The 16,580-nt window shown below is 40.1% G+C and overlaps 1 protein-coding gene across 2 annotated transcripts in view; it reads left to right on the top strand.

Annotated features, from left to right (window-relative positions):
- The first annotated feature begins 3,027 nt into the window (after positions 1–3,027).
- esamb (endothelial cell adhesion molecule b) overlaps positions 3,028–16,580 on the top strand; it is an 80,133-nt gene continuing 66,580 nt past the window's right edge. For both annotated transcript variants that reach the window (XM_051664818.1, XM_051664819.1), the window contains exon 1: positions 3,028–3,469. In XM_051664818.1, coding sequence (XP_051520778.1) covers positions 3,403–3,469 — 67 coding nt within the window. In that variant the 5' untranslated portion in view covers positions 3,028–3,402. The remainder of the gene's footprint in view (positions 3,470–16,580) is intronic.

Raw genomic sequence — 16,580 nt, 5'->3', positions numbered from 1 at the left:
AGAAAATCTGTTTTCAAGCTTCTGAATGTAAGTACAACTTCAACTTTATGGTCTGTTGAGTTTGTTTTGCTATTTCACTTTCATGGGTCTTTGATTGTCTCATTGGCCTATTAATGCCAAACAGTTATATTTATATGCATGTAAGTTTTAGACCCTACATCATGTTTGAACATGTTAGAAGTGTGATATGTTGTGATGTTGACTTCGCCTATGGAGGTGGGGGTCATATAACTCAGTGGATCTAAGACACAAAATAATTATTTCATGTAATAATATTAGCACTTCAAATCGTTACTATTCCACAGTGAGTCTCACTTATGAACCCAGGTGTATTCAGAGTAATTTGGATGCCTGTTATAAAATGTATTGGCTCACAGCTAATTTTTTTTCAGTAGGTTTAACTCTGAACAACTTAAATAGAAATATGGTTATTGTTCCTTAATCACAGTCTTTGTGCCAGGCACTTTGTACCAGTAGTTCAAGTTAGACATTAAAGGAGACCTATTGTGCCCCTTTTTACATGATGTAATATAAGTCTCAGGTGTCCCCAGAATATGTCTGTGAAGTTTCAGCTCAAAATACCCCACGGATCATTTATTATATCATGTTGTAAATGCCTCTTTTTGGGTGGAATAAAAAATACGTTGTTTTCGTGTGTGTCTCTTTAAATGCAAATGAGCTGCTGCTCCCCGCCCCCTTTCCGGAAGAGGGGTGTGCCTTTACTTTGTTACTTTAATTTGTGATAGTGCTTCTTATGTAGAAAATCACTTCCTGCCCTCCATCTGCATTTCACGCCACAGCAACACAGTGATGTGACGTCATGTGCAAACAAGCTATAACGACATAGCTCTGTTCTCTGTGAATACAATCAGAGACAATAGTAACTTTAGCTGCATTAGCCGTGGAATCAGTTAATAAGCACATTCGGAAAGGCGATTTGCAAACATTCACAAAATATAAAGTGTGATACTTACATCTTCAGGATATAAAGCTGGAACACGAACAGTTGGTACTGATCCATGCTTGAGAATCAAATTTTTGGAAAATCCTGCTTTATATTGACCCTCATTCACAAAGCAGTCCGGTGTAAAATGATTTGCACAAACATACACAAATTTTGGTATGTTTTGGAGCACATTTTCTTCAAAAACAAAACTTGTTCACTGTGTCTTCAGTGGCTCTGATGCCGGGAGTACATGAAGACTCTTATGTTCACTTTTACAGCCAACAACAGAACACTTATGATGCTTACAAAGTTGAGACATTATTCTTCTCACTCTAGCTGCTCCAGCGTGGGAAAAAATGGACTGTGTGACGATCACTCAGGGGAGGATCTATGATAATAGGGTGGAGTCCGTCACCAGTTGTGGGCGTGGCCTGCTCTAAAGTGACATCACTTTAGAGCGGATATGAAAACCAATCACTTTGAGACACTGTTTTAGATTAATAGAAATATAAGAAAGAGGAGTGAGTGGACTTTTAACATTGTAGGGTGGTTGTGTACATACACTGCCGACTCACATTTATGTTCAAACACCATGTAAAAGTGAATTTTGCATAATAGGTCCCCTTTAATCTAAGACAAGACAATCAAAGACCTGAGCTCACCAGTCCCCAATAATTGAGTGGCCCTAATGTATGGACTTTTGAAGATGTGTTTCTATGGCAACCGGCCAGTCGGAGAGGGTGAGAATGAGCTTTGCCCGGAGTCAATGTATGCTTTCTCCCGTACTGATTAGCCTAATATCACAGACCGACTCATGTCAGAATATGTGCTACGAGAGACAGTCATTGGATAAACCAACTCTGTTTGATGTAAAATTATTCTACATCAGGGACTAAAAACGGTTCAAGGAACGAAAACAAAAATAAAAAATGAATTAAATTTTTAGCAGAATGTAACCAAAAACCAGAACAAAGTGATTTTCAATTGTTCCAGAGTGAAAACTTTATTTTTAAATGCTGGTAATTGGTTATAACCGGTTATTTTGTTCTGATAGTTTTTTCATGAAACCAAAGGCCAAAGGGTTTATCACAGTACATTTTTAGAACTACACCACTTCATGTTGCCTGAAAAAATGAAACATGTGCTTTGATCCTGAAGGAAACTGTTGCATCACACATTTATTTGCCTAACTGCCTGTTGTGGATGTCACATTCTCTGAATGAAGACCTTTATAACAACTAATTAATACATATACACGCACAGCTAATCCAGATACAGTGAAAACATTATTAGAGGTAAAAAGTACATTTCTCAGTTGTTTCCAAGTCTTCACTGAATTATTGTTAGATATGTTGCATTAATACAGATTTGATGCTGCTGTGTTTTGACTGAGAAATAGATCTGTAAATAAAATTATACTTAACTGTTAATTAACTGCTTATGATTTCTATGCTGATAAATCCACCTCACAGGAAAAACAATTATTGCTTATTTTCGCTTATTTTGGTGAGGCAAGTGGCTTATTTTAGGCTTGTATTTCCAGATCATGTTGCTTGTTTCTCTTGTGAGATCTGGCAACACTGCAATTGGTATTTCACCCATCCATTAGCACAAAGTACTGTCATTTAAAACAAAACAAACAAACAAACAAACAAAAAAAAAACGTTATTTACCGTTCTTTTATTTTGTTCTAACCGGCGGTAAAATATTGGAAAGGAGGCTGCGGAACTTCTGAACCGGAACAAAAAAACAAAACAAAAAAAACAAAACAAAAAAACAAAAAACCAAACTCAACAAAACAAAATGAAAAACATCGTTTCAAGTCCCTGCTCTACATGAGGCAAAAACCCACTCAAAGTAATCAAAGTTTTTTTCTAATAGTAATGTAATGCAATTTATAAGAACTCATAATATATAGGCTAATAACAATTCTGAACTATTCGCAAGGTTCATATGTAGTTTTCAGACGGAGAGGTAATGATGGTTTGTGAACACCTGTAGGCAGAAAGAGGCGTGGCTTTATGAACACATCTAGACGTGTCAGGGCAATCGCGCGCTCAGGTGTCTGACCCCATCGAATCGTCTACAGTGAAAGAGCGAAAACTTCGGTTTATGTGTGAAAGTACCTGAAGAACTGTCCATTGAGATTTTGGTTAGAAATTTGAAAGACCATTGAAAAAAAAAAAAAAAAAAAACACCCGAGATTTCCAAAAAGCGCTTTCCCAAGTGACTGCGCTACGCGGATGAGAGACGAGGAGGGAATGGGATTTATTTACAAGCTGGAAACGGGTCCATCTGTCGAAATTGAGCGAAACTGACTGTGTTTCAAAGAAAATGCATTTTTAACGATCGGAGGAAACCAGAAGACAAGGCGAGTCAGAATAAGAAAAGCGCGGGAGTGACTATCACTAAAATCTGTATGAGGTGTCGCGCGAACGGGCGCTTCACGCGGGGCGATGGAGATGCTGATATACTGGAGACCTGGAATACTTCTGTTTCTTACCTTACTGTGGGTCTCTCCAGGTGAGAGAAGATTATGAAGAGAAATATTAGCTTACTATATCCTCTTTGAAATAACCAAATCTTCTCTATTTAATTCTGTGTTGAGCCAACTCTGAGGGAAAGTTAAGGGAAAGGACCTTATCCCGTGTGCAATTTCGTTTTAGGCTTTGCTTATTTCTCACGATACATTCTTCTATTTTAATAATATAACTGTAGAATGGGTTAGGGTTAATATTACAAAGAAGTTAGTGTAGAGGCAAACAATGAAAATGAAATGAGAACACCTGTAGAACTCCACAGGATTTAGTATTTATGGGATGTTATATATATTCACACTCTTTAACATGTTGTGTACATCATCATAGCCAATGTTAATTCATAATCTGTCTTCGCCATGGACTTCTGGGAATGTCATAACAAATGCTCTGTATCCTTTAATGCTTTACACTCATCTCTTAAGCCATACTAAACTATTATTAACCCAGACCAACACAATTTTGTTAACACAACAGATCAATTTGTAGGCAAGACCTGAAAGGAGTGACCGTGATTTTAGGCACTGTGATATATGACAATTGTCCAGACTAATCTGTAGCAAGCTTCAAGTCAGAGGATCTTGTAATCTGATGAATTGCCCTGACATATTTACAAGCAAGGACAAGGTACAAATTCACTCTTAGTCTTTGCAGACAAGACTAAACTGTGTCATTGTGCTGCAGTATATCCTTTTAAGTCTAAAGAATGTTAAATTTAGCCTGAACAGTTATTTTGAGGTCACATTTAGGGAAACCTTCCAAAAGAGGGATTGTCCAACACTCCCTCTGTATTATCCTCATTTTGACATAATCTAATTAAACAATGTGTTACAGTAATGCAGTGCCACTCACACAAACACGAACTGCTTAAATCATGAAGTTTCTCTAGAATCAGATTCAAGTGACACTGTAATTGCATAGACATTGATAAGGATCTAACACATATAGAAGTTAACAATATAAAACATTATATAAAACATTATCAATGATAGGGATCCTGTACATCCTGTACATTGTTCATGATTTTGTCCAGTCTAATTTTATACAAACTGGTCAATATATTTATTCAATATAATAAATTGCATGCATATGCATTCATGCCACTTTGGATGTTTTGAAATGTTGAGAAACATATTAAACTGGCATTGGTTGCTTTGTCAGGGTTTTGGACTGTGTTTCAAACATGACAAGTTGCTGATGTGGTGCTGTTTTTTTGTACCTCCAGGGAGGCATATTATAACCATTATAACATTAAATTGAGAAAGCTTCATATAGTGGAGAAACAGATGGCATTGCAGCAGCTTACCAGTATTTTGTTGTTTATAGTGACCTGTTTTGAGTGACCTCAAAAGGGATATTACAAAACTTGGAACACCACATATGCTGCCTTGCAAAATTACTACACCACACGTTTGCTTTATTTATTTATTTATTTATTTATTTATTTTTTTTTTTGCATTGGTAACCTATTTAATTCTAGGTTTTACTCTTGAAAGACTCTGTTTTGACAAACCTGAAGGTTTGAAGCTGACCCTCTTTTGGGCGTTTCTCACAAAACCTGTCTGAAAAAAATGTCCTGGTTCTGTATTACTCTAAAATCAAAAGAAACAAACAAGAAATTAGGCTATTATATTTTACATATAGAAAATAAAGGTTAGTTTTAGGGCCATTAGGATTTTTTACATTGTGACAATATTTTTATGACTGCTGGTTGCACACAGTTTACCCCCAATTGACATTACCACAATGCAAAGAAGATGGTCATTATTATATTCTTATTACTGCAACATGGAGAAAATATTTATTAAATTGTAAAGTATTTATACATACGTAATAGTAGTACTCCCTTTATACTGCCTTTCATTTTCACTGATTGTAATAAAAAAAAAATTGCAATACAGTAAAAAATGAATGTGTTACGTTAATGAGAACCATCATTTAAAACAACTGTAATCGATATGATCGGTAATGATAATTGAGGGTAGCAAAAATTTACTGAAGGGTACTGAAAATAATGGCACAATGCAAAATATCTTAAAGGTCCTAAATGTCAGCTTAATTTTCTTTATGCACAATATAATTTAATATTTTTGTATTGATTTGATTTTAAATATGACCAGGACATTTTCTTGACAGGTTTTGTGAGTATCACCCTATTGTGGACTATATAAGGCATGGGCCCTTGTTTATCATTAACACTAAAACTTAAGTACAATATTTTATATACTTAAAGGTATAGTTCACCCAAAAATGAAAATTCTCTTATTGTTTACTCACCCATTTTTAGAAAAAAATATCTCAGCTCTGAATGTTCATACAATGCAAGCGAATGGTGGCCAGAAATTAGCAGTTCCAAAAATCACATAAAGGCAGCATAATAGTAATCCATATGAGTCCAGTTGTTAAATCTATATCATCAAAAGATAAGTATTGAAAAAGATAAATATTTAAGTCCTTTTTTTTACAATAAATCTCCACTTCCACTTTCACTTCCACATTCTTCTTTTGTTTTTGGTGATTCACATTCTTTGTGTATATCGCCACCTACTTGGCTGGGAGGAGAGTTTATATTAAAAAAGGAACTTTTTCTCACCCACACCTATCATATCAATTCTGAAGATATAAATTTAACCCCTGGAGTAATATGGATTACTTTAATGCTGCCTTTGTGTGCTTTTTGGACCTTCAAAGATTTGGTTACCATTCACTTGCATTGTATGAATGTACAGAACTGAGATATTCTTCTAAAAATCTTTGTTTGTGTTCAGCAGAAGAAAGAAAGTCATTCACATCTGGGATGGCACGAGGGTGAGTAAATGATGAGAAAATTGGGTGAACTATCACTTTAAGTATTATCCGAATCCATCCAAGATGTAAAAGACTAGGTTACATGCCATATTTTCCAAACACCTTAATACAAAAAGCGTTTCAATACCAGCTTAAATCACACTATTTGAAGGAATTGCCCACACACAGGTTTAAAGTAATAGTTCACCCAAAACTGAAATTCTCTCATTATTCACTTACCCTGATGCCATCCCAGATGTGTATGACTTTCTTTCTTCAGCAGAACACAAATTAAGATTTTTAGAAGAAGACAGAGTCCTTATAATCATGTTCTTATAATGGAAGTACACGGGTGCCAGCACTTTGACGGTCCAAAAGTCATATTTAGGCAGCATAAAAGTAATGCAGTCGATCAACGAATGTCTTCTGAAGCAAATCGACAGGTTTATGTAAAAAACAAGTCGATAATTAAAATGTTTTTAACTTTAAATCGGTGCTTCCAGGGCTCTGATGCAGTTTGAAATGGCCGAACTCTTGTGTGACGTTCGTTCTTCTGTTGTAAATAAGCGCCGCTTCTGAATTCTGGTGTAAACTCGCTGACGCGCTTACATCACGCTTTGCGTCAGCTGCTGGCAGGAAGTGCTTTTTTTATTTTCTCCCCTTTTCTCCCCAATTTGGAATGCCCAATTCCCAATGCGCTCTAAGTCCTCTTGGTGGCATAGTGACTCAATTCGGGTGGCGGAGGACGAATCTCAGTTGCCTCCGCGTCTGAGACCGTCAATCCGGGCATCTTATCACGTGGCTTGTTGAGCACGTAACTGCAGAGACCTAGCGCGTGTGGAGGGTCACGCTTTTCTCCATGGCATCCACGTACCACACGCCCCACCGAGAGCGAGAATCACATTATAGTGACCACAAGGAGGTTAACCCAACGTGACTCTACCCACCCTAACAACCGGGCCAATTGGTTGCTTAGGAAGCCTGACTGGAGTCACTGCATACCCTGAATTCGGACTTGCGACTCCAGGTGTAGTAGTCAGTGTCTTTACTTGCTAAGCTACCCAGGCCCCGGCAGGAAGTGCTTTTTAAAAGTTAATAACGTTTTAATTATCTATTTATTTTTTACACAGACGTATCGATTTGCTTCAGAAGACATTCATTGATCGACTGGAGTCACATGGATTACTTTTATGCTGCCTAAATATGACTTTTGGACCATCAAATTTGCTGGCACCTGTGTACTTCAATTATAAGGACCTGTCTGAGTTCTATCTTCTTCTAAAAATCTTCATTTGTGGTGTGCTGAAGAAAGACAGTCATACACAACTGGGATGGCATCAGGGTAAGTGAATGATGAGAGAATTTTCATTTTTGGGTGAACTATTCCTTTAATAGCCTTGATGAAAGCTTAGTTGTAGTCAGTGTGACTCTATAGTTCCTTAGTTACATCTCCTTTTGACTGATTCTACAGCCTGTGTTTGAATAGTTTAGATCCTAAACTATTAGGCTAAGAGGTAAAAGGCCATTTGAGGCTTATTTATCAGAATAGACTGTTTGAAATACATCAAAACACTGAAGATCTTTCATCGTTAGCAGTTAAATTGTGTTAAAGTATTTGATTCCTCAGAGCACAAACCACCTGTAGTAAATTGCATGATTTAAAACAAACATTTTCATCCATGAAAAGCAGGAGGTGGATAATCAATGCCTGTAACTGAGTGTGGATCACTGGGCCTTCACAACAGAGATCATTAGAAACACTAATGCCCCCCCACCCCGCACAGCAAAGAACATTCAATACTAGCAAGAAATCTATGTTTCAATTCATTAACTCTGCCACGGGTCTATTGTTGGAATAATTTGTACTGATACAGGTAATGAAGTCATTGTGCATAAGCCATGTGCCAGGTGTTTTTTTTTTGCTTAAATGCAAGTGTTACTTATAAAATGGTACAGTAAGATGTTGTAATGTGGAGTCTAAGGAGCAGCGATATGAGGATCAGATTTTTTTTCAAGAAACACAAAATATAAAGTAAAAGAAGCCAAGAGAGAACATGAACACCAAAACATAAGCTCAAAACCCAACTAACCACAAAACAGCCTAACAAAAGGACAAGAACTGACAAAGACAGAGAACATGAGGGCATTCTATACACAAAGACTAAAGGCGTTTTTACACGGGACGCGGTCACCGCGCTTTCCCTGTTCATTTTCAATGAGAGAGACGTGACAGGTGGCAAAACCGAGGTGGCAGTCGAAGTGGTGCCGCTTTTCAAGCTCATTCACGAGAATCCTGCCGCTTTGTTGTGCACGACTGCTTGCGTTGCACACCGCACACCGCGTAAGATAAAAATATTTTATCTCTCCATGGCTGCCGCTTGTCACTGACCAATCAGAGCCAAATTTATTCACAACCAATCAAATGACATTTAGATTTTATGTAGTCAAAAGCAACATGGAGATGAATATTCTCACTGTTGCTGAATTTCCTGAGCTATATAATGTTTCTTTGAGCGTTTATAGAGACATGAATAGGAAAACAGCCTCATGGAAAGCTGTGAGTGGATGAGTCGGTGTACCAGGTGAAAATAGACTACGGAAACATGTATAGCTTATATCTGGAAAATAGACGATTGTGCAGTGTATACAAATGTGTCATGGACCGTATACTTAAATTTTCTCTTCTGCAACAGGTGTTTGAAACATCAACTTAAGATAAACAGGCAGGTGTTTTATGAATTTTGAATGTTCATTTGTAGCCCTCTCATTTTAATTATTGATGTGATTTTATTTATTCTATACCAATTTGCCAATACAAATATGAAGTAACATGCAGTCTGTTTCTTTAGTCTTTAAAAAATGCGGAACTCATCAAATGTGGAGACAGGTGGCAAGACGCCATTAATATTTACAATTACATTGTTTAGCCTTGATATTATAATTTTATATTAATATAAAAATAGCTTATTACAATATTTATAGTTATAAAACTAATACAATATTTACAGTAATCACCTCATAGATGCAGTAACTTAGCTGAAACAGTGGGTGGCATTCTACTGGCACGTTTCGCACCACTTCTCATGTGAATGGAAAACGCCTGTACAAACGAGAAATGGCAAGATCGCAAGCAAAGCCTGCCGCCCACCGCATCCCGTGTAAAATCGCCTGGGACACACCTGGGATGCCTTGGCCGAGCCCACTGCTGCTGACCGCCAGGAGGCAAAGGCTGCTACATCAGCAGTACTTCCCTCTGCCCGGAGGAGGAGGAGGGTGCCCACTTCTCAGTCGCTGACAGTGCCCACGACCACGGAGGCCGTTCCCCTGTCAGCACCCATGGCCACGGAGGTCGTTCCCCTGCTGCTGCCAGCGCCCACGCCTGCCACATCCAACGACCAGCACCTACGCCTGCTTCGGCCTATAAGCCAGCGCCCATGCCTGCCACGGTCAACGAGCCGTGCCAACAACTGCCACGGTCAAGGAGCCGGTTCCTGAAGCCTTGTCCGTCCCAGAGCCAATGTCTGAAGCCACAGCCAATGACCAACACCCACGCCTGCTATGGCCTATGAGCCAGCGCCCATGCCTGCCACGGTCAACGAGCCGCGCCAACAACTGCCACGGTCAACGAGCCGGTTCCTGAAGCCTTGTCCATCCCAGAGCCAGCGTCTGAAGCCTCGTCTGTCCCAGAGCCAGCGTCTGAAGCCTCGTCCGTCCCAGAGCCAGTGTCTGAAGCCTTGTCCGTCCCAGACCTGGCACCTGAAGCCTCGTCCGTCCCAGAGCCGGCGCCTTAAGCCTCAGCTGTGACAGAGCCAGTACCTGAAGCCTCGGCCGTCCCAGTGCCAGAATCTTCATGATGGCCGATCCCACAGCAGTGCTCCCGGCTGCCCAGAAGAGGAGGAGGAGAAGGTCTCCTGCTCCCTAGTCGCTGAAAGCGCTCCCGGCCACGGAGGCCGTTCCCCTGTCACTGCCTGTGCTCACAGCTACGAAGGCTGTTCCCCTACCACTGCCAGTAACCACGACCACGGAGGTCGTTCCCCTGTCACTGCCTGTGCTCACAGCCACTGAGATTGTTCCCCTGTTCCTGCCAGTGCTCACGACCAAGGAGGTCATTCCCCTGTCACTGCCAGTGCTCACGACCAAGGAGACCATTCGCCAGTCTCTGCCGGTGTTCATGGCCATTCTCCTGTTGCAGCCAGTGCCCGAGCCTTCCACGGCTCCACCCCCTGAGCCTTCCACAGCTCCGCCTCCTGAGCCACTCCCTCCTGAACCCTGTCCAGTGGCCACCCTCCAGTTCACTGCCCCCTGTCTAGCGGCCACCGCCCAGTATTTTGTCCCCTCTGCCCTGAGACCTCCTCCCAGTTCGCTGGACCCCGCCTCTGCCATGAGGCCTCCTCCCAGGCCGCCAGACCCTGTCTCCACCCTGAGGCCTCCTCCCAGGCCTCCAGAACCCACTTCTGCCCTTAGGCCCCCTCCCAGGCCTCCAGACCCCGCCTATGCCCTGAGACCACCTCCCAGGCCTCCAGACCCCGCCTCTGTCCTGAGGCCTCCTCCCAGGCTGTCGGACCCCACCCCTTTCCTTAAGTTCTCTCCCTGGTTTCCCTCCCTTCCCTCCATTTCTGTTGTGTTTTATGTTTTATGGTCTGAGGTTTCGGGTTTGTGTGTGGCCGAACTCTTAACACAGGTGTCCTGTCTTTTTTTGTCGCCTGTTGTGTGCATCGCGTGGCGTTTGCCTCGCAATGTATGCTCAGGTTTTGTTCAGTGTGAGAATGCGTGGCATCGCTTGGTTTTTTTTTGTTGCTATGCGTTCTCTCGTCTTGTTTGGCGGTCGGCGTGGACGTATATCGCCTCATTGTTTTGGCGGTGTGCGCTCATGCCATTCGGGTGTTTTGTTTTCATGTGAGAGCACGTGGCTTTGTTTCTGTATCATCGCGTCTCTCTGTCTTACGTCATACCCCGTCTCCTTGTTTGCCCATTATTAGTTTATTAGTCACACCTGCCCTGTCTTGTTAACCTGTTGATTTCTCTCCCTATTTTAGTCTCCTCGTGTGTGCTGCCCAGTGCCAGTTTGTCTTGTGTGTCTTGTGTTTATTCTAGTTGGTCCTGTTGGTTGGTCTTGTTCCGGTCGGTCCTGTTCCCCGTCCAGTCGGTCCTGTGTGTTTGCCCCATTTTCCAGTCCAGCCCATTTCCGTTACCCTCTGCCCCAAACTGGACACATTTTTCCCCTACAGGGTAGTTTATGTTTGTTTTTCCCCTTGTGGGAGTTTTGGTTTGTTTTTGATTCATTTTTGTATTTAAATAAATTCCTTGTTTTTTTGAGTCTCTGCGCTTGGGTCCTGAGCCTCTTATTCCTGACACACTGCTGTGTGCCTGTGTGGGCTTCAGAGACACCTGGGAAACTGCAAACTAGCTGACCACACACTCCTTTTGTGCTTTAGAATATGTGCTATAGGTGCTTCTATATAGCCTCATCTGCGCTACACATCATATCTTCAGGGAATGCCTTATATGGGGATTATTGAGGAGAAATAGCTATTTCTGCAGGATTAGACACAGAGAGGCCTATCCTTTCTTTAAGATGGACAGATCAGCTGTCAAAGGCTGTATTGATCTAAGAATCTGGAACAATAAATCACATGTGGTATTACATAAGCATGTGGCCCAGTGCATTCAGGACTATTTGATATGTTTTGGTGTACGTACAAATACCATTTCTAAATTATTGATTTTTGGTTTTACTGGTCAGTGTTAGGAACAAAATATATTAATTTATTTAAAAAGCTCAGGGACAAATTCACTAAGCTGCACCACTTTTGCGTGTGGTATTTCAGTGCAAAAACCTGTGTCTTATTTATTAAACACCCGCAATCTAGTTTAAGCAGGCATAATCAGTGCTGAAATAGCTGTGCATCTTGAGTATTTAAATTAAGTCATTGTCTTTCCTTCCATGCAAGCACACCTCCTTTTTATGTAAATTAGGCTCATTATAGATTTCGCTTTACTCACAAAACAACACAAAAAGTTGCGCGGGGCAAATAGCATCTCGCTGTAAATGCCAGAGAAAAGCAGGTAGTAAACTGTGGTAACCAAAAAATGATAAAATTATGGAGAAGAGCATTATTATCTGACATATGTCCAGATGTACGGTGTAGTCAAGCGCACTTTCAGCATGTTAAAGAGATGATTCAGGTGCCTGGATCACAGTAGTGGAGTGATGCTACATACAGTCCTGGCAGAGTGTGCTAGATCGCGGTGGTCTGCTGCATCCTTTGCAATATAGTGCTCAGAACCAGCCCGCAAGATCGGAATTGCATTCAGGAGAAAATTTGTGGGTGCCGTTACCTGATCTGCATAAATTACTTTTGTGAATAGGGCGCTAAACCAGCAAAGCCAAAGCGTGCAAAAAAACTGTGCTTTTACCAGGTGCAATTCATTCTTAGTGAATTAATTATTCAATATATTATAATTCTTATATTAATCTGTCATTATTGAATTCTAGTGTTGCAGGTTTACATTTTAGCATTTATACCAGTGTACAAGAGATACATATTTTACTAAAGGGCCAAGACGGCAACAGAAGAACACTTACAAACTAGAGAAACAGCCAGGTAAACATTAGCGTGCCATTTGACTGTACCATAGCCTTTAGCTGGCCATCACTTGTCTATATTACTCCAGTAACAATGAGATATATATCCTTACAGTTCCTATATTTATATAAAAGACGTGATCAGAATACACCCAGCTGCAACTTTTTCCTTTGATTCTTCCTGTCTACGTATCCCTTCTTTTCCTACTAAGTACTCTGATGTCCACTCCTTTGTGTTTTTCGCCGGTTGGCCAGATTATAGCACTATTCAACTGGTTACCATTTAAAAATCAAAACAAACAGTTTATAAAGTGTATACATTTTATAGTTTATACCAAACTAGAAATACTACACTAAACATTACGTGGTTTTAGTAATACTCTTTCTACAAACTGTTTTGATTGGTGTCTCCAGACAATATGGCGATGGCGCTTGTCGTGATGTCATCAGAATACTATTTATATTGGCCACCCCTAATTGTTCTTAAACTGCATATAATTTTATTTGGTTTCTGTACATTGATGTGATAGGAGGAGAATAGGACAGAACATTATAGTATTGTAAATGACAGAGAAGTGCGAGTGAGGAATCTGCCTCTGTTTGTCTCTGCAAATATATTCTGCTTTGAGGCTCATCCACACAAATTTACAAAACTTACATTATTTCTGTGTTTGAAAGGAAATAAATCATGATATTAATCATGAATATTCATTTGAATTCATTGACAGATGGTACTGATAGTAATCATTTCTGATTTATATGTTGAACAAAGTGAAAGTGTGATCTTTCATAGGACCACCTGGAACCTTGAGTGCCCCCTGGGGTACTCATACTCATACACTGCCTCTGAACATGCTGTTTAAGGATGGTTTAGAGGCGAGATTGGTTCTGTAGGACAGTAATCCACATTACCTTGGATAGTCCGAGGGGGACAGCAGGAAACAAGTTTTTTAGGAGGTGTGACCTGGATTTGGACACAGCAGACCTGGTTGAGTGAGGCTAATAAGGGCCTAAAGGATCCGATTCAGCCAGCCACCTTAGAATACACCAGGAGCAGCTGCTGTACCTAGCAGATTAACACAGCTGATTGTTTTAAGCTTTCATCTGCTTTTCCCTCTCGCTCACTCTCTCTGATCTGCTGTAGACTGCAAGTGTTTGTTCCCTTCACTCTTATCACAGAGTAGCACAACATTTCTGCCCCATCTCTCCTGAGCTCTTATTAAACCTCCCCCTGCCCTCCTGCTACATCTGTGCAGCTGATCCACATCCATCCATCCTTCATCACATTGGCTCTACGTGGCAAGACATCTTGTGAGGGGGGCTTGTGTATTTAGCACTTATCTTTAAAGGCTTTTTATTACTCCATCCCTGTGGTTGTGGTGGTGGTAGCAATTACTCTGATGTGCCTGAGGATGAGGAATGGTCATATGTGAAATAATATCAGAGGTGGAGGAGACTGGGTCACACTGTGCACCCATCACCTGCAAATGTAATTAGAGAGAATAATCAGCCATGATGGGTCTGAGCTCACAGTCGATCTGTGTGGGGCAGCAGTCAGCACCTGCAGCATGAATCACATCAATGACTTACTTAAATTTGAATCCCCAAAGTAGTTTAGTTAAATATGCAAAGACAGTAATTATGAAATACAGAATTATTTGTTTTTCATTGAGCAAATCAAATCACGTTAGTTATGACTAGTGCCCAACCGATTTATCGGCCGATATTAGCCTTTCACGGATATATCGGTATCGGCGTATGTGTTTTCTGATATGCGCAGATATGAAAATTTTTTGTCAGAACATATAATGCAGAAAACAATGCTTGGGGTGATTTAGAATTTATTCATAACATAGTTTGTCCAGCAGAGCACGCTCCGTCTCCATTGTTTACAGAGCTGAGTTGATGGTGGTTCTGCAGACAGTGCAGAGGTAAACGGTGTCTTCGCGGTAAGTTGCTAACTAGTTTGTGAAATACATTCTGGAAAGTTAATAATGACCCCATCATTTTCCCTTTTCAATATAACTAATATAACATTAACCCTGTCCCTGACAACCATGTCACTCATGTTTATCACATCTGTTTGCTATGTTAGCCATCTATAGTTTGTCAGTGCAGTAAGTAATGTAGCAGATTGAAAGGTAAACATCAGAGCATCTTTTTGCAGCTCAGCAGACAATGGTGCGGTGGTGGATTGTGTCTGTTGAGTGTTGATTTCATGCTACGTTGTTACCTAGTTGGTGAGATGCAATGTTGGAAAGTAAATAAAGTCCATCTTTTACTCTCCGTGACAACAAGCTTATAGCTAACTAGCTAACCACGTAGCTACTTTCATACCTTGTCAGCTGAGTGGAAGCTAATGTGTAAACATGTGTTCACCAAACTATTTTATTCAGGATTTGCAGTTTGGTACCCCCTTCAAGTGAACAATTCCAGTCATTGCATTTACAAAATGTAATATTTAAAAGTCTGGTTTTCCACCGTTGAAAGTTTCCCCTGAACTTGAATAGCAGAATACGGTGTAGCTCCGTTGCCGTTGTTTTTCTCTTGAATCGGCAGGTGTAAATGCTTCTTGTTTACACCTGCCCCTAATTGACTGGCATTGTTAAAATAGTCAGCATTTGACTGATGCTAAACAGTACTACTGATGTTTATTAGCTATTTATTTTATTTGTATTTATTCTTTATTTAAATGTTCAGCAATTGACTGATACTAAACAGTACTGATGTTTATTTAGCTATTTTTTTTTTTGTTGAATTTATTCTTTATTTAAATGGTCAGCAACTGACTGATACTGAACATACAGTACTGATGTTTATTTAGTTATTTTTTGTATTTTTATTTATTCTTTATTTTCTCAGTGTTCATTTCTAGAATTTGTTAAAATATGTAATAATAATGTCAAATATTCTTTGATAAAAGTATTTGTTTAAGAAAGCAGCCTTCTGAGTGCCTTTGTATAGTCATATTGGTGCAAAATTGCTGCACAATCCACATAGAAAATGTCTGTTTTCATTCCAGATCAAAAATGAACTATATCGGCCACCATATCGGTAATCAGTGAATTTTCCCCCTCTAAAATTGGTATCGGTATTGGTCTCAAAAATCCCATACCAGTCAGGCTCTAGTTTGTTTGTGAGTTGTGTGGATAGCAGAGATAAACAACATAGATATATTAATTATGGACAAATGTACACTTTTAAAAATGAAGGGATTTCAACAGACTGATCACTGTGAATTCAGTGGCAGTAGGTCAAATATTTTGCTGCTGATATCGGTCTGTGCTTACTGAAACAAGTGGCCAAAACTGGAAGTGTTGTTGAAGGTATTTGCACGAGTGAGCTTCAGTTTCGGGGTGAAATGCACACAGAATGGTGGCAAAAGTGAGTAAATGATGAAATACAGTCAACAGGAATGCATATTTTATTAACCCAAATCCAAACCCCAACCCTAAACCTAACCGTCAGTGGTGTGGAAATGTAATTTTAGACTGAAAATGCAACCTCTGAATTCTGCTCATCATTGTTTATGTGAACGGGATTACTTTCTGGTTCCCATGGGACCAGAGTCTGTGTCTCAGATGTTGCTTGCATAACACGCTATAAGTAGCGCTAGAGAGAAAATTTACCACAGTTGAAATTATGCAAAAATGTCTGATGGGGGATGGCGCTTGTCAGTTACTTGGCATTATGTGGTTGATTATGGAAGCAACATGTCGATTTC

Source organism: Myxocyprinus asiaticus, chromosome 31 (assembly GCF_019703515.2).
Source record: "Myxocyprinus asiaticus isolate MX2 ecotype Aquarium Trade chromosome 31, UBuf_Myxa_2, whole genome shotgun sequence".
Lineage (NCBI taxonomy): Eukaryota > Metazoa > Chordata > Actinopteri > Cypriniformes > Catostomidae > Myxocyprinus > Myxocyprinus asiaticus.
Note: the sequence above shows the minus strand (reverse complement) of the source record. Positions and strands in the feature narration are given on the sequence as shown.